The 18,974-nt window shown below is 38.1% G+C and overlaps 1 protein-coding gene across 1 annotated transcript in view; it reads right to left on the bottom strand.

The window, feature by feature from the left end:
• Positions 1 to 921: 921 nt before the first annotated feature.
• The window catches only part of Gc (GC vitamin D binding protein), a 33,219-nt gene continuing 15,166 nt past the window's right edge, over positions 922 to 18,974 (bottom strand). The window contains exons 5-13 of the mRNA XM_052198775.1: positions 18,081 to 18,213; positions 17,690 to 17,784; positions 15,482 to 15,611; positions 14,170 to 14,372; positions 12,226 to 12,355; positions 11,631 to 11,728; positions 9,654 to 9,786; positions 5,557 to 5,616; positions 922 to 1,085 (exon numbers count right to left, since the gene is read on the bottom strand). Of these exons, the coding sequence (XP_052054735.1) occupies positions 5,581 to 5,616; positions 9,654 to 9,786; positions 11,631 to 11,728; positions 12,226 to 12,355; positions 14,170 to 14,372; positions 15,482 to 15,611; positions 17,690 to 17,784; positions 18,081 to 18,213 (958 nt within the window). The 3' untranslated portion in view covers positions 922 to 1,085; positions 5,557 to 5,580. The remainder of the gene's footprint in view (positions 1,086 to 5,556; positions 5,617 to 9,653; positions 9,787 to 11,630; positions 11,729 to 12,225; positions 12,356 to 14,169; positions 14,373 to 15,481; positions 15,612 to 17,689; positions 17,785 to 18,080; positions 18,214 to 18,974) is intronic.

The raw sequence follows: 18,974 nt of genomic DNA, 5'->3' as shown, positions 1-18,974 counted from the left end.
CAAGAATGTCTCCATTTGAAGTTAATTTCTCATTTTAGAACCTTTGTATCCCACACAGCTGGGGTACACTTTCTACCACAGAGGCTACAGATGTGTCAGTGTGTAGGAACTTCCCTTGGCATGATGAATGAAATTCCCATTTTGGACTTAGAATCTTGGAGAATGACAGGGTTGCTTGTGCTTAGCTTAATTCTAATTGTGTATGCCATACAGTACATTTCATATTTACTGTGTAACTACATCTGCTGCAAAGTATTCCCTACTGCAATTAACTCTATATAGAGAAGGTTTTCCTTGGCCTTTATTAGCTTCACAGATATATTTATTCCAAAAGTATCTCTGTCTTCCAGGAAGAATATAGAATCAGAGCATGTTCATTTTCTCAGAGTAAAGAATGCATCAGAATTCATGCATATTCTAAGTACATAATAAATCAAGCTCAGCTGAAAATTTGTAGTATTCCAGAAACTACTTGCTAAGTTGTTTTCAGGAGTCATTAGCAAAAGTAAAAACCCAAACCAAAACATAAGCAAACAAAAATCCCAAGCCTCCCTTCCCCGTTCATGTTGAGGAGACTTTTCATTCTCAAGGAAGAGAAACACTACAGAATTAACTGCTGCAGCTCACAGCTGGATGTGAACAGGTACTCCCAGGAGGTATTTTGCTTTTAAGAAATGAGATATTCCAGACTCTTTGTTAGCAATCAGGCTAACTTTTCCTCAGTGGTACCTATGAAGACTGAAAAATAGTCTGGGAAGAGGGCTGAGCCTGCTGGGGATTGGAGAGTTGATGCTAAGTTGGAGTCTTTGAAATAGCAGAGGTCTAGTGGGAAGCCTGGTTTGTGTGGCTGGATAGCTCAGTATCTAGCTCTGTGTGGACTGAAACAACAGCCATTCTGAAGAGCAGAATCATTCTGCATCATTAGAGTTTGCACTGGATTTCAATTTATTTTTTTATAATTCATCAGAAGAATTGTAGCTAGGAAAAATGGAATTATCTTGGTGGTCTTCTTGTAAGGCCATCTCTGTGGTGTTTGCTTGATTTTGTTATCAGTGGCAATTTTCCAGAGTGGTTCAGTTCTAGGTCTGTGAGAAAATAGGAATAAATGGAGCATAAGAGAAGCATCAGATGCATACGAGGCAAAAATATATTTTTTATGTCTATGGTAAAGATAGAACTGTTTAGTACGACCCATATATTCCGTGTATCCCATTTGAGTAAGAAGTTCCCAATACCCAAAGCAAAAATTGATATGCCAACAAGGTGCATAGTTCAGGACCCAGTGAAACCTGTGTGACTGTCTACTTTATGGGAATAATTACTGTCAGAGCAAATGAGAAAACGCAGATAATAGCCCTTGGTATAGTTTGAATTTTGACTATTCCACTGAGATCTTGTGGTCCTACACTGGATAGTTTTATGCCAACTTGCCACAAGCTCAAGTCTTCTGAGAGGAGGGGATCTCAGTAAAGAATATGCCTTCATAAGACTGGATTGTGGACAAGCCTAGAGCGATTTTCTTAATTAGTGACTGGTGGAGGTGTGTCTAGTCCAGTGTGGGTGAGGTGGTCCCTGGGCTAGGGGTTCTGGGTTCTGTAATAAAGCAGGCTGGTAAGCCATGAGGAGCAAGCCAGTAGGCAACACCCCTCCATGGCTTCTGCATCCGCTCCTGACTCTAGGTTTCTGTTCCATTTGATTTCTGTTCTGGATTCCATCAATGTGGTGTACATTGTGCAAGTGTAAGCTAGATAAACCCTTTCTTCTCCAACTGCTGTTTGGTCATGGTATTCCATCACAGCAATTGGAACACTACCTAAGACAGGCATATCGGGCAGAGATTGGCCTTGGAGAGGAGTGCAGTCGAAGGTCCTTAGGTCACTGCGTATCAGTGTCCTTAAAGAGGCATATAGAGCACTAAGCACGTCCTCTTAACTTTTTTTTCCTTTGATTCCTGACAATGAGGTGTTGATTTGCTATACCACACGTTCCACATTGCTGCCTCCTGACGCCTGTGCAGAGGCCAAAAAGCAGCAAGTCTGCATGAAATTTATGGGACAGAATACCTCAAATAGTGAGATGAAATGAACCTTCTCTTTTAATAAGTTGATTATCTTAGGTATTTTGTTACAATTATAAAAAGCTGAACACTAATGTCACTGACCACAGAATTGAGATAGTAGTTCAGTGTTTTTTTACTTCAATAAGACATCATTTGGTATGAGGCAGTTTTGTTTCTGTTTTCATTTGTTTGGTTTTAGTTATTGTTGTTATTGATGCTGGGTTGTTTGATTTTTTGCTTTGCTTTGTTTTGTTTTTGTATATAAAAATTTCACATGGTGCAATGTGTAATTCTAGTATCTAAAATATTTTTACCTATAGGGCAAAGAAACTCTTTTATCTTGGCATCCCAGTGAACACTAATTTAATTTCTTCTAGAAAAAAATTGTCTGGCTTTATAAGATTGAAAAGCTCACGCCATCTCCAATGGAACATCAGTCTGAGGGCTTGAAAGCTCACTTAAGAAGATAAAAGTCAAGGTGACAACTCCAGTTATGATAACCCTTTAAAGAATGAAATAGAATGTGTCTGTTGACTGTACAAGAGATAAATGAGAGGTGCACCTAGGGATGAGAACACCTAGAGACCAAAGTATTCAGCTTATATTCAAGTCTCTAGGGAAAGACTAGTGGACTTTTACTGAAAAGAATTACATGACCAGCCAATATTACCTTAACAGTGTCAGGGCGTCAAAATGCGCAGAAAAAAATGAATATCTTTCAACTTAAGATACGATGAAAAGACTGGTCTGTTTAGGGGGACATCCTCAACACTTCATCTGCTGTCACTGAGTACCACAATGGGTGCAGGGTAGCTAGGGCAGGGCTCCGTTATCTCGGGCCAGTTTCCAGTTAGTAAAAAATCTTCAGAGTTATTGAATAGTACCACAGAATCTTTCCTGGAGCCCAAGAATCACAGTGTATTAGTCATTGTTTGAAATTTGATAGAAAGGCTTGGGCTGTAATATCGTATTCCGTCATGATACCTCCACCTTAAAACCTTGTTAAGTAGGGAGTAATTCTTTGTCAAGGCCACAAGATCATTTTGATTTTCTGTTGGTAGCTTTTCATTCCAGATTCAAAACATTCCGTGAATTTGTAGAAACTTAAGAGGACGTACACATGACTTTTAAGTTTCTATTCAGGTGATCAAAAAGTGCTTCAAAGGTCAAAGAGTTGGATGGTGCAGAAATTAAATGATTATTTAAAGGTTAAAAAAATGCTAACCAAGGAGAAATGGCATACCAAAAAATCTATGAAAGATGAATATAAGTGCTATCAATCAGAAAAATCAGTATTTTAGACTCTTTGTTGATGCTGTACTTTTTATTTATTATGTATAAATACACTGTAGCTGTCTTCAGACACACCAGAAGAGGGCATCAGATCCCATTACAGATGGTTGTGAGCCACTCTGTGGTTGCTGGAATTTGAACTCAGAACCTTTGGGAGAGCAGTCAGTGTTCTTAACCACTGAGCCATCTCTCCAGCCCCTGATGCTGTACTTTTTAAATGAGGTTATCTCTTGATTTAGTTAGCATTAATATATTCCTGAAAGTTGTTAGGTTACAAGGAAATAACTTGAAATATATTAGTTTACTGTTGCTTACTGTTCTTTCTTTTCAAAATATACTTATTTATTTAGTGTATATAGGGAGTTCATGGGCCATTATGTATTTGTGTGGAGGTCAAAGAGCAGCTTCTGGGAGTCCACCATGTGGGTCCTGGGAATCGAACTGGTGTTGTCAGATTTAGCAGCAAGCATCTTTACCCGCTGAACCATCTCATCTACTCTACTTTCTTTCTTAAATGGATATTTTTTTCTTGTTTCAATGTGTTCTCTGAGAAACTAATATTATCTTCCTAAAAACTGAGACAATATATTCTGAGCTACAGGGGACTACCACCCAACACACACAAACACACACACACACACACACACACACACACTTGATGGGAAGAAATTCAGGCTGAAACAATCATCATACTCGCTAACTATCCCCAATTCTTAATTAAAGCTTCATGCGCCTTGAAAGATGGCTTTTGAAGCAGCCATAATGCAGCTGGATTTTCAGTTTATGGAGATTCTTCTGTACAAGTTGTGATGGAGACAAACTGAATTCACTTAACTGGGGGCATAGATAATGTATCAGCAATGGTCCAAATACTATTTCTACTCTTTAACATACACACGATGAATAATTCATATTTTGAGTTCTAGTCTTCAGAAGACAGAGAGTTTCCTTTGCTTTATCACATCATGTATTTTTGTTCTTGAGAAGGTGGATGCTGGTAAAAAAGAGTTCTTAGTCTGAGCCCTGCTGATATTTATCTTATCATGTTTTAATCAACACTAATACTAACGTACATACTGAAAACTGAAATTTTCACTTATAAAGAAGAAGACATGAGCTATGAGTAATATTTAAGAATGGGTTCAAGCTGACAAAGACATAACTGTACTGGGGATTTTAATTTAAATTAGATGGTTCTAAAATTAAGGTTTTGTTTTGTTTTGTTTGTTTGTTTTACCAACTCCATGAAAAGTCTAACATTAATTAAAATCATTGTTTATCATTTTAAAATCCTAGCTGTAATAGTTTTTAGTCAACACAATTGAAATTAAAACAATAATAAAAACAACTTTTTTTCCAGGTGTATTGGCACGCACCTTTAATCCCAAGCAGCTGGGGGGCAGAAGCAGGCAGATCTCTGAGTACAAAGCCAGCCTGGTCTTGAGAGTGAGTTCTAGTACTGTCAGGGCTTCAAAGAGAAACCCTGTCTTGAAAAACAAACAAACAAACAATCAAAACAATTGTTGAAATGTATAGAGTTGAGATCACTTTCCATTTAAAGCTCAGGTAATGTCCAGCTAAAGTTTTGGAGTCTAAATAACTTCATTGGTCACTTAAAAAAAATTGTATATTTTTCAATGTGTTCCTGAGCAGGGCATCAGCTCACATTATAGATGGCTGGGAGCCACCATGTAGTTGTTGTGAATTGAACTCAAGACCTCTGGAAGAGTAAGTAATCTGCTCTTAACCTCTGAGCCATCTCTCCAGTCCCCTCATTGGTCACTTTTAAGTTACTGGAATGTAAAATCCAAAGGAAGCACATGGTGCTGGAACTGAAGAACTCTGCTGTGAATTTTAATGCTTGATGGGCCCATCTTTTAACAGATTTTCCTTGTGATGTGCAGCAGGATCCCTTCCATGACATTTATGGTGTCATTATCCTACATAATGTCATGATGATGGATGAAGTACTAGGCTGGGGGCCCAAGAATGAGAATCTAAAATTGGACTGAGACATGTCAGAATCTATGTGCTCTGTAAGCACATAAGGTTCTCTCAAGGTTTAATATGGTCAACTGAAAATGAATTGGAATGGATAATAAATAGGATAGATAAGTAGGGTAAAGTTTGCATCTTTTTCTATGGTTTCCAAAATATGTGATAAAATTCTAGAGTCTTTGGTGATGTGTCTTAACTATACTTACCCAAGCCAGTGCACATGCTCTGCATCAGGACTGCAGGGTGCCTCTCATTTCTGCATCAATCTGTTGATGAAACAGAATAGTTTACTGTTTATCAAGCATTTTACTCAGAGGTTACTGGATCATGCAGAAGGTACGCTGCTGTGAACCTTGTCAGAGAATAAGATTTTTGTCCAAACACAAGTTTTCATTACAATTTTCATTAGGCATGCTTGGATTTGTTTGGCATTGTGCTGCACCTCCTATAGTTTTTGGTCTAATGAGAACAATAAAATCTAATAAGTGCCAATTAGCGAATGCACAGAAGAGATAGAAGAGGCTCTTGCTTTGTGCACATGGAGTCCTAGAGGAGCTTATTCTGTACTGAACCTTAAAGGCTGGTGAAAGAAACAGGAGTTGGGTTAGTTGTCTGCACATAGTGGGATGGGTAAGAGAACAAGCTGAAGGTTTGGAAGATTGAAAGCAGTCCAGGAAAATATGAAAGGAGACAGAGACAGTCAGAGGGGATCAGCTTTGAGAGGAAATCGGGGATCAATACCATTGATTGAAAAAAATAAAAGAAAATAAGATCAGGGCTTGATATGAAAATGGTGAAGAGCTGTTGGAGGAATGTATTCACCATCTTGTGATTTTTAGAGGTTACTAAGGTTACAAGGTTACTAAGGTTACAAGGTTACTAAGGTTACAAGGACACGATTCAGACTGGAGTTGGAACATGAGTTGGGAAGATGCAATCCAGGGATGACTACAGGAAACTAGAAACGTGAATGCTGAAACATATAGGACGGGGACTGACAAATATTTGGAAGGCAGAGTTGGCAGGATGTGGGATTTGATTTGAAATGTTTAGAAGAAAAGGAATTAAGTATCACTAACTTTTCATTTGAAAGCAATGGATCAACGATGCTGATATAAATCATGAGTGTGTGAAACACAGAAGGTTTTAGGTGAAAGGATTCTGTTCATGCTGTGTATTAGTTTATTGTGGGATAAGAAATCATGTGACTAGAAGAGATCACCACAAATGGTTGTGTACAGAGGGGCAAGGTATTGGCTAAAGGTGGATATTTAGACATTAATGTCACTTGTATAGAAGAGATCACTCCGGGAAATGTTGTGTCATGAATTTGAACATCAGAGACAAACTATGAAATGGAAATTTAAGGAGTGAGTAGAGGGTGAAGAAAATATGAAACAGAACAAGAAGGGAAGATGGTAGAGTAACAGAAAATGCTGACACGGGTGTGTGTTAAGGGGCTGGGCAGTGCCCAGGAAGGAAAGCACTTGCCTGTTAAGCACAAGGACTTGGGTTTGCTTCCCAGAACCTGCATACAAAGCTGGGTATGGGGGTGCACTTGAAATCTCAGCACTGGGGAGGTGCATATGGGAGAACCCCTGGAATTTGTTAACCATCCAGCCTAGCCGTACATCCACATAGACACCAGTGCACATACATGCACATGCACACACAAACACACAGTACATCATTTCAAAGAGAGAGCGATAGTTGTGGGTACCACATGTTTCACGGAGGAGGCTGAGGACATTGAAAGATGTTTGTCAGATTTAGCAGGAAGGACCATTGGTGTGACTGGCTTTGGCAGTGGTACAGTCTGGCTTCTGGTGACACCACACCACTACCCACAGAGTCACACCAACAGTCCTGATCAAAAATTGAGTAGTTCAAAGAAGGCACGGGGAATTGGAGGAGATACTGTTCAGCCAAGAAAATAGAAGGAAAGGGAAGAAAGAAAATTCTAAATAAGTTTTCAAATTATCATATTTATTAGTTTTAATATCAGGAAAAACAGCTTTTATGTAAGTTGGAAAGATTCCACTAAAAGGAAATGGGCTCTTATTCAAGGAAGGGAGTTAGATGGAATTTAGAGTGAGTACTACCGACCCACTTGGTTGGTGGTCTTTGTTATTAATATTTTAGTAACTTTGGATTTTTAATCAGTAATGGTTTTTTTGATACCAACCCTTGGCTTTTGTTCTGACTAGCTAAATTAGAGCTGGAATCTCTGACAAGGGCCTAAAGAAAAGAAGCAGGAATCTGACTTAAAACAAAATAAAACAAAACAACAAGTCCAGCGTTTCCAGAACCATATGTAACCTGCATCATTTAGTCCATTTATAATTTGTATTTTAATGTAAATAAGTTGCTTCAGATTATTCTGTAAATATTTCCAGAGAGAGCTTTCGATACTCTGTTTAACATATTGTAAAATCGTTACTTAGGACCATAATAACTTAAAGTGGGTATTCCATGTAGAGTATGCACTGAGAGAACAGGTGGAGAGCAAACATCACTGAAATCTGTCAGGCTAGCTTCCATTTAGCTATTGGAAGCCGTTTCTGTTTCCTAGATTTTGGTGAACAACTCCATCAATAGTGCCAGTTTTCTGACTTCATGAAGCAAATGTGTTATTCTGAATTATCCTCCCCAAGGTCCAGAGATGGAGTGGACAACAAGAAAGGTCTCAGAAACATCATATCTTCAATTAAGATCAAAGAGAAATGCAGTGTTGCTTTGACTTTTAGTTTCTTCTAAAACAGTTAAATGGCTATTGTAGAATAATAGGTACAATGAGAAATTAAGCAGACGGGATTCCTTTGTTTTGACAACGACCGATACACATCTGGTGGAGTAAGGCAGGTACTGATGTGATGACTGAGATACGAATATAATCCCTCAATATCTTGGAAGTCAGTGTAAGTCAGGTCTAAAATTAGTGAGGTGACACAACTTGGCTCTCTTCTCCCACATTTCAGTGGGGGAGGAAAGAGAGAGCGAGAGAAAGAGAGAGAGAGAGAGAGAGAGAGAGAGAGAGAGAGAGAGAGAGAGAGAGAGAGATAGTATAGCTTCCTAGACACCTTAGTAGCAGTGGACAGGGAAACACTAGGGAAAAGTTTATCTCTTGTACAAAGTTGAAAAGTAATGTTGCAGAAGCTGTGGTGGCAGATGTGTTTCAAGGAAAGAGAGAGGAGAAAGGGACAGAGGAACAGTTAGAGACAATTGATAGTGTTTAAAAGAAATGTTCATACTTAACAGTGATTGCCATTTTAACATTAAAACTCTTTATAAAATAATTCTTTCTGTGAGTAAATACCTTTGTATCCATTTGATTATTATACTAAAACATACTAAATGTAGCCTTTTATAGTCAAAATAGAAGATATTGGTGATTCCATTTCTACATAAGTATTTCTGTTTGTCAGTCTACCTTTCTGTATGTATATATATGTGCTATCTACACACATGTACACACATATGTGCATGTGCACACATACACACATGTACACACATATACACACATGCACACATATACACACATGCGCATTCACACATGTGCACACGCATACACACATGCGTGACATAAATTCAGCTAAACTGCTATATGCACCTTGTAAGGTGGCCTCTGACATTTGCCTGTTATTCTTGTCTCCCATGTTCTTCATGTTCCCTGCATCACAAACTTCTCCTTTTTAAAAAACATTATTTTTCATATATTTGATTATATTGTTTCCCCACTTCTAACTCCTCCTGAATCCCCCCATCCTGAGTCTCTACACAGCCAATTTCATTTCATGGTATGATGTTATTATGTTATTCTCTCTCTCTCTCTCTCTCTCTCTCTCTCTCTCTCTCCTTCCCCAGCCCTTGGAACTAAACGTCTTGATGTTGACCCAGAGTCTTCCGTGTTCTTCCTGGGGACTCCTCTTAGCCTTTTCTTCTAGCCCATCTAACCCTTTATGACCTGCAGAAGAGTTCTTGACCGAGGATCCCCCATCCACAACACTTGGCCGGGTCCCAGAGCAACCAAAGGACCCACTCCCACCCAACAGAGACAAAGACAAACCTCATTTCTTAAAGCTTGTAATACATCACATGTTTTGCAGACACCTCCCTTTGTTTCTTTGAGAGTACAACTTGGAAACTGTTTTTCTTATTTTTTTTTCTTTGCTGAGAGAACCAGCAAGGCCACCCCACCACTCAGGAAAGTCTGTCACATTAGACACTTCAGGCACATTCAGAACAGAGATGAAGCACTAGAATCCTGAAATACTCCAGCCCTGAGGAGGGAAGGCTTTCCTACCTGTGAGCTGCAGTAGAGAGGAGGTGAGTTTATAGAGCAGCACTTAGAGGCAAAGTCTGAGTGTTTGTCTACCATGTCTTCCAGCTCTGCTGGGGAGGTGTTGGGCGTTTTTGTCCTCAGCCGTTCTGCCAATCTGAAACAAATAATTACCTGTAAGGTTAAGCTAGAATTATTGTAGTGACATTGTTAAAGAAAAATGACAGCTATTTCAAATCATGTACTTAAAATTAAAAATGCTTGTTCATCTTAGGAAATCCTATTTGTGGAATGGAGTTTGAGTGAGCTGTGTTGGGGTTAGAACTGAAATCGATGCCCCATTCAAAGTCATGCAAGCACACAAATCGCCACTGCATTTGACAGCCAGCTGTTCCCCTTTTGGTATCTCATCACTTCCACGCGAGTGGTGCGCTTGTCTGTCTTCCCTGGCTTTTCACCTTTCTCCAACATTACATTTCAAGCTCCCTTTAAAGTGTGTTCTTCACTGGACTTGATTTCAGTGCTGTGCTCTCTTTTGTGCCTCAGTTTGCCAACCTTGGACCTCACTGTGCGGATACACTGAACAGGATGTGGAATCCTTTGGCCCTTTTCCCCAGGTGTCTCACTAGTTCACTTTGAAGACAGTGATAGGACCTGACACCTTTTGCTGTTTTCCAGCTTGAGCCGTTTACGATCTTGGTTCCATTTCACCTTCATAGTGGTCCTCTTAGCTTAATTTATTACTTTCTCCAAGAAACATGCTCTGAGAGCAGTAGCAATAAGGGATTAGGAGGAAAAACACTTTCAAGCATAAGGTTTTCACATACTAAGGAAGAATTCATTGGCAGTCACTGAGGAGACATCCTATTCTGTGGTTCTTTACAAAGTTCTTTTTGTGCAAATGTGTGTTTACTTGAATCCTATTTTCCATCTTATTGAAAAATGGAAATTTATTAAGCAAAATGGAAAAACAGCATAATCTTTTTTTTTGAGATTTTTTTCTTCTCCCAAGAACCGAGCACCATGTCTTTCATTTTGATTGCCAATTGTTTTATTGTTAATTTCTACTTACAGTAAAATTCTTTCCCCTTAGTTGAGAAAAATAACTCTTCTACCATGTTGTTGATAATTAGTGTTTTTATTTCCAGTTTTCAAGGAACACATGCTGGTGATGGCATCAGACCACCTTGAAACCTTGGGTATGAATACTGACTAACTTCATGTTGCCGTTTTGAGTCAAGTCTCCACCGATCACTTATAAGTTACATGCTGTGGCTCTGTTCTAATTGGTTGCTCACCGAATGTTTACGACACACCCTATACTGTAACACTGAGTTTTCCACCCTAGAAGGACGACTCAGATTTCTTTGGTTGTTGTTGTTGCCTTTGTTGTTGTTGTTGATGATGATGATGATGATGATGATGATGATGATGAAACGCTTTATTCAGAGGCTTGGGGAAAGGTTGAAGAAGTCCATGCTGTCCCCTGTCCTGCTTTCCTGTGCAGGGCAGACCTTAGAGATCTCCCCATTGCTAACAGCTCTGAAATTTCTTATATATGAATAAATGCCTGTCTTGGATTGTTCTTTGACCAGCTCCTAATTTAGTCATCTTGTTATTCTATTCCAAATTCTGCCACATGACAAGTTACCTCTCAGTTTCATGTCTGTCTTCTTATAAGAATACCAGGACCAATCTTCCTGCCTCTCTATCCCAGAATCCCTTTCTTCTTCCTACCGGATGTCCCGCCTTCTAATCCTGCTCATTGGTCATAGGCTTTTCTTATTGACAGGTGATGCTTCCACACAGTGCATAAGAGATTGTCCTTCCACTATTCCTCCAAAAAAGCGTTATGATTACCTTTTAAAGCTTTTAAAAAATGCAACCCTTCTTTATCTTTCACTCAATATATCCTGAATTTTCACTTGTACTTTTCAGCCACAGAACTAGACAAGTACATCAGACTCATTTGGAGGATAAGTCACAAAAGCAGCCACTTACTTTTTCTTGTACTCAGTAAATGTGTTCTCAGAATAATCTGCACACATTTCTTGACCCTTTTCAATGAAAGAAGTTAGTTGCCTCTTCAGCAGGGGACTCTGTAAAAAAAAAATATTGTGCATCAACATTCCTTGTGTGGAAATACTGTCACATGATGCTGTTAGATCAGAATTCTATGCCCCTATGCAAGGTATCAGCAAACACCTTTTTTTTGAATAAAGCCAGTTAGTATATGTATATATATATATATATATATATATATATATACACATATATCCTTTGCAGGTCATATATGATTGCTATTACATATATCCTACTCTGTACAGTAGCAGTCACATACAACAGACAAACATAGATGGTAGTGTTCCAATATGACTCATGGCCACTGGAATTTGAATGTTAATTTCCACATCAAGAAATATCAATCTTCTTTTGACATTTTTTTTCCTTTTGTAAGTACACAAATACAACGAACCATGTTTTCCTTGTTAGCTTACAGGACACAAATAAGTAGGCAGTGGATCCAGTTTGATCCATAAACTTCATTCTGCCAATTTTGCCTATGTTATTGTTAGAGAAACTTGGCCAAGCTTACCTGAGTGCTGAAACAGGTGACAGAATCCTGGGTGTCGCAGCACTCCCTAAGGGTTCTCAGTGTCATCTCCAGCACTTTGCTGAGGAACACTTCTGGAACTTGGGTCCTTCGGCTTAGCTCAAATGTATACCTGGTGTCAGGTAGAAGAGAAGAAGATGCTTTTCAAGGTGTGCCTGGGGTCCAGAATCAGAAATGGTACAACCTACTACAGAGGCAGACTGTTTCTGATCTTCAGAGGCAGAATGATACCCTATTTCTGATCTACAGAGGCAGAATGATACCTTGTTTCTGATCTACAGAGGCAGAATGACACCTTGTTTCTGACTGCCCTGTTGTTTTGCCCAGTTCTTCTGTTACCCAGTCTGGACAGTGGATCCTTCATCCCGGGACCTTCCTGCTTCACTTCCTGCCTCAATCTCCCAAATTCTAGGATTACAGGCATCTATTGGCCAGGCATCTGTACCTGGCTTTCTGATTTTTGTTAATTTATTTAAATTTTATTTAAAATATAATTACATCCTCCCACACACACACACTACTCCCCCCTGAAACCTCTCCCATGTTCCCCTTACTCTCTCTTAAGTTTATGGCATCTTTGTCTTTAATGATTAATGTATCATATATGCATGTGTGTGACTAAACATATAAATGAGACCTGCTGGGCTCATTTACTGTTGTTTGTACAACTTAATTAAAATATAATTTAAAAAAATCAACTCCCTGTAAACTGACTTTAGATTAGACAATATTTTCATGAAAGTGTTTTATTAATGCTTGGTTTAATGACTGTAATATCTATGTATGTGACAGAAAACATAAAAGCATAACACATTACTTTAAGATATATAGAAATGTCCTTTATGTGAGTGTAATACAAGTCTCTTTTCATTTTTGCTTATCTAATTGCTGCCTATGAATTTATTAGTTTAATCAGTATTTATAAATACTTTCAGTTCTGCCTAAGTTCTGCTTTCTTATCCAGGAACCTGACATTCTAATCACCTTTTTCAGCTTGCTTGTAAATCATTTTTATGCTATGAGTGTGAAGATAGTCATAATATATATAAGATATAACATATATAAGATTGTATATTTGTTTAGATTATTTTTATTTAGATGAAACAAGATCAAGTTTCACCATATCTTTCTATTTAATCTCTTTTTCAATGGCAGTGGATATCAATAATGTTAAGGAAAGAACTCTCTAGATTTGATGTTTTACTTGTTATCAAATAGTTATTCTCCAAAAGGTTGATAAACTTTTACTTTTATTTTTCATTTGTGATTTAGAATAGAATATGGGGCATAACACAATATATATTGCCATGATATGTATATATGTATTATGTGTAAATGTTTATTTTATAAAACATTTTTGTTGACCTACTAGAGTTCTTCTTTCCTTCAATTCTTTCCTCCTCCTCCTCCTCCTCCTCCTCCTCCTCTTCCTCCTCCTCCTTCTCTCCTTTTGGTTCAAGATATGGTTTTTCTGTTTATCCCTGGCTGTCCTAAAACTTGCTCTGTAGACCAGGCTGGTCTTGAACTCACAGCAATCTGCCTGCTTTTGCCTCCCAAGTGCTGGGATTAAAAGTGTGACCCATTATTGTGCAGCTTTAGCGTCCTTTCTTACTGGCCACCTTGGCACTAAATAAGGCAGTGTTGTAATTCTCAATTCAGCTAAGAAAAAAAGCTAAGTTGGAAAGGCTGAGCCCCTTCTGCCAATGCACACTGATCTCCAGAGGCAGACTTAGGGACCATGGGCTTCTTCTTCTCTATCCAAGTCTAAAGATCAGAGCCATTTCAAGTTAACAAATACTTAAACTCCATAGAAACCATAGAAGGACATTTGGAAAGAGAGAAAGTTTACTTTTTCCTAGTCTGGGCCCTTGTAGAGATGCCTTCATTCTTGGGTAACAGAAACAAACCACACACCACTCTACTTACTGGTCCATAGCTTGTGTGGCACTCTGACCACAGAGGTCTTTGTTGGTTGGCAACTTGACGGCTGGCAATTGAAGAGGTTCAGCAGCTGGCATGAAGTAGGTGCACATAAATATGTTCATGGGTGTGTTTTCTTGACAGCACTCTTCAAACTTAGAATTCTTCTTGGATAAGTTTTCACAGATTTTTCTTGTGTATTCAGGCAGCTACAAGGAGAATGGTAGACCTGTGCAGTTAGTTTTGTGAGTCTTACAAAAAATAAAACTTAAGCTTTCAAGCTCTGATGTGATATTTATAAATGTCAGCCTAAATGCTCTTAGAAAACAAATTTATCTTTCCAGATACAATTATTTATTTGGGAAGGGAGTGTGTTAATATGTGAAAGCTTATCAGGTAAAGTCCAATTTTACCTCTAAGTATGTGTGTGTGCATTATTTATGAAAATTCCATATCAAAACCAGTACTTTTTGTTAATAAAAAACAAACAGAACCATTTATCTTTAAAATAATTAGGATAAAGAAAATACTTAACTATAATGCTATAAAGTATGACACTGCTTAGATATTGAAAAGCCAACACAATGCAATAATGGAAGATAAAATATGATGCACCCTAGGCAATGATGTGATTATACATACAACTGACAATTCAGTGGCATCCTACTGGGCATCATGTATCCTTACAGCAAAGCATCTGTGCACAGAAGTGCATGCTTGTAATGGAAAGAGACTACACAGCTGATGGATCTATGCCAATGCCAGCAAGACCTTGGAGAATGATCTTCATCTAATAGAATTATCTGAATCTGAATCTACTTGAGAAAATTATGCAAATTGAGAAAGTAGAAAAAACTTATCAAATTTTAATTTGTTTACAATTTTTAAATATAATACATTTTTATATATTAGACAAAGCATAATAAGAATATTACCAGGCTTGAACAGTGTCAGTACTAATAAGACTTATGCTGAAAATGAATTTTAAATTGTGTTCAATTTAAATATTGTACTGAAAGCCGTAATTAAATTAACTGTGTGTGTGAGTAATGGATACTGTGCACAGGGCAGGGCTTGGGGATGTGGGAATCTTGTCCTTGTGTGTATGTGGATTTTTTTCAGTAGGTGAGTAGTCTCAAATTACCCACCTCCATTAACCTGTTTTCTCATCTGTGAAACAGAGTAGAGAATTTATTTATTGTTTGTAAAGGCATGTGAGGGTGCTAGAACAATTCACACAAAAAGCAGCTTGGAAGACTGGCAATCAGTTCACAGTCCTCAGTGCAGTATGTGACGATGGTCGCGTGAACTGCCTTACCTCTCTGGCCATGCAGTCCTCTGAGGTAGACTCACAACATCTGGACAGGATTTCAGTAAGGCCTTCAGCTAGCGGCAGGACATTCTCCAGGTTAGCAGTTGGCACTTTTTGGGCTAGTTTTATGAGATGGCTGGAAGTTTAAAATGAATTTATTAGCTAACTCATATTCTTAGTGTTTTGGTTTTCACCATAAACATACTACTGAGAGGGGTAATGTAGTATCCGGCATTACCAGATGCATGGAACACACTTGTCATGTGACCTGTGCTATATAATAAAGTTATACTACTACAGATTAAACCGTCCCCAGTGAAGATTTTCAAATATTCATTTTTGAGACATAGCTTCTCTTCTGGCCAAATTTTCATACATGTTAGACTAAATTCAGTCTACAATGCCAGTATTATGCTAGTGAGGGATATCATCGTCTTTTAAGATGTTCTATAAAATCACTTTTTATTCAGCAATTTTGCCTCTGAGCTATAGAAATGTTTTGTGCCTTCTAAATGTTACCTCCTTATTAGATACAGTATGACACTGTTTTACTTAATTGCCTCTTCCTTTGTTGACTATATCCTTTGGATAGTAGTTTTAAAGTTGGATATAGCTTTTTTTTTTTTTTTTTTTTTTTTTTTTACCTTTCTTCGGTTTGTGTATCACATCTAAGGGATCATTGTCAAAGGCAATTCGTTAAAGATTCCCCCGTTTTCTTCTGAGTCTTACAGTTCTAGATATTATGGTTAGGATTTTAGTATATATTAATGGTGCAGGTGAGGGTCTAGCTTCATTCTTTTGCATTTGAGTATCTAGTTCTTAACACTGTTTGCTAGAGAAATTACCTTTGCTGTTCTGTGTAATCATTTGACCAAATTCACTAGTTTAGTCCAGGGCCTTCTATTCTGTTCAGGGATCTGTTGATCACTTTTTATGTTAGTATACCAGTAACCTGATTGATGTTGCTTGGTAGCTGTTTCAATCCTCACCCCTTCCCACTTTTTAGAGTGTTTTATCTATCTGGAGTCCTTCAAGGTCCATGTGATAACTTCTTCATTTCTAGACAATGATGAACTTTGGAATTTGAATGTTCTCCAAATGGCCACTGGAGTCAACTCCAGTGACTATGCTGGAAGCTGGTGCAATCCTTGAGAAATGAGCCTTCCTGGGAAGTTTTTAGGTCTTTTGGGGTTGATTTTTCAAAGGGCACAATAGAACCTCCTCTACTTTTTCTTGAGGTGGTGGTTTATACAACCGTATGCTGACATCCAATGTGCCACTGGAGGCCAAAACAACAAAGTTCAACTTGCTGTAGACTGAAACCATAAAAGCTTTAAGGTAAAATAAACTTTCTCTGTATTGATTAACTTGGGTATTTGTTACAGTAATGGAGAGCTAAGTAACAAAAACTTTTTCCTTAAAATAAAAAAAGGGATGTTATGGCTTTAAGAGATTGGACTGATTATGTTCATGCTTTAAATACTGTAACAGTTTATTTCATTTACTACTTTTAATGTTGACTAATTTACTTTTTGAGACATTGTCTCACTATGCAACCCAGACTAGCCTGGAACTCACTAAGTAGTATAGGATAGCCTTGAACTTGTGACCACCCTTTTGCCTCAGCCTTCCAGGTACTGGTATTGTGGGTATGCATCACCTCACTTAGCTATTATTGCACCGTAATAGTTTTAAATCTTCAAACAACAAGCATGGCGTGTCTTTCCATTTATTATATTATCTTGGATTTTCTTGACAGATGTATTATGCTTTTCATTGAGCCTACTTTTATAGTATAATTTTGAAGCACTGATAATATTTTATGTTTATATGCTATTGTTGAGATATTTTCCATTCTAGGAATACTTAGGGAATCTCTAGATTTTCCTTATTAAAATATAGCAGCAATATTTTGAAACTTAATCTTTGTTCACACCAAAAGCTAATCCCTCAGAGGAAATTCATAGATACTAATGCAAATATAACCCATGGTTAATTATGTAAATGTGTATGATGCATTTGAATATATATGATACCCACAAAAAATACCTTCTTAGTGTAAAAGGAAAATGAAGACCAGAGTAGAGAAGGCGCCCAAGTGTTTGTGTGGGTCATTACTAGCTGTATTTACAGCTTCGTTCACTGGCTCACTGGGAATACAAAGTGGACCGAAGGAGCAAACGTTTAACCGTGAAGATGGTGTGGAATCTTTACCTCAACCTTGATTTTTCCTTTCCATATGCAGCATATTGTGAACAGACTCTGTTTGACATAGTGGTGAGAAGTGATAATTGTTTCATCTGGAGTCTCTAGACAATAAAAGGGAGAACTGTGTTAGACAATCAAAACCAATGGAATAGAGTATGCATCAACAGCTGAAAGGGATGCTCTAGCTGCCAGATACTTCAAAATCAATACAACGATGCTCTCGCGCCATTGTAATGTATTGCTTTCTCCTTAAGGGCACAGCGCTTTTCTGACCAACAAAATGCAATGAAGGTATTTTGGAGCCTTTCGCTAATTACAAAATACTAAGGTCTCTGGTTATTCAAAAGAAATGGCATTTTAGGAAGGAAAAATAATACATAACTGTAATAAAGCCTACCTCCTTCAAAAAGCATGCAGTCGGGGTTGCAGAAGTACAACAGGATCCAACCATAGAGAGATAACTCCTGGTGTAGCCAACTAAGAGTGGCAGAGGGGCTTGCCCGTAATTGCTGGAATATTCATACAGAAACCTAGGGGGAGAAAAACCCAACTTTTGATAGTGTTTGGATGAAGAAAACATGCATGGTATATTGGTGTGTGTGTGTGTGTGTGTGTGTGTGTGTGTGTGTATGTGTGTGTGTGTGTATGTGTGTGTCTGTCTGTCTGTCTGTCTGCCTGCCTGCCTGTCTGTCTGTCTGTCTGGACAGTATGTCCCAGAGATCTGCCTGCTTTTGCCTTCTCTCAACATGTGGGATCTGGGGATCTGAACCCACATGCTTACACAGAAATCATTTTACCCATAGAGCTGTTACCCCAGCCCATTAGGTCATGAAATCATTACGAATTTAAAGAAAGAATAACAATACTGGGAACTACACAATAATGTGTTTATTTTGAAAAATGGGTTCTATAATTCCTCTGTCTATTTCAAGTGTAAAACCATCAGTTTTTCTTTTCTCTTCTTTTCTTTCCTTTCTTTTCTTTTGTTTCTTTTCTTTTTCCTGTCTTGCTCAGAGAATCACCAGTATTAGCTGCTTAGTAAACTTCTTGGGTGAGATAATGATAGTGAATGTAACTATGGGATTTACTCTCATTTGCTATCCCAGATAATTCCCATGTATAGTTAACTTACATGACAAGAGCAATCATTTTGTTTTTTAGCAACACACATTCCTGAGACTCTGAAAGACCTTCTGAGGGCTGGTGAGATGGTTCAATGGTTAAGAGTGCTTCTTGATTTTCCAGACCTGAATTCAGTTCCAAGCAACCAAGTCAGGAGGTGGCTTGCCTG

Source organism: Apodemus sylvaticus, chromosome 11, assembly GCF_947179515.1.
Source record: "Apodemus sylvaticus chromosome 11, mApoSyl1.1, whole genome shotgun sequence".
Taxonomy (NCBI): Eukaryota; Metazoa; Chordata; class Mammalia; order Rodentia; family Muridae; genus Apodemus; species Apodemus sylvaticus.
This window is presented reverse-complemented; position numbering and strand designations above follow the sequence as displayed.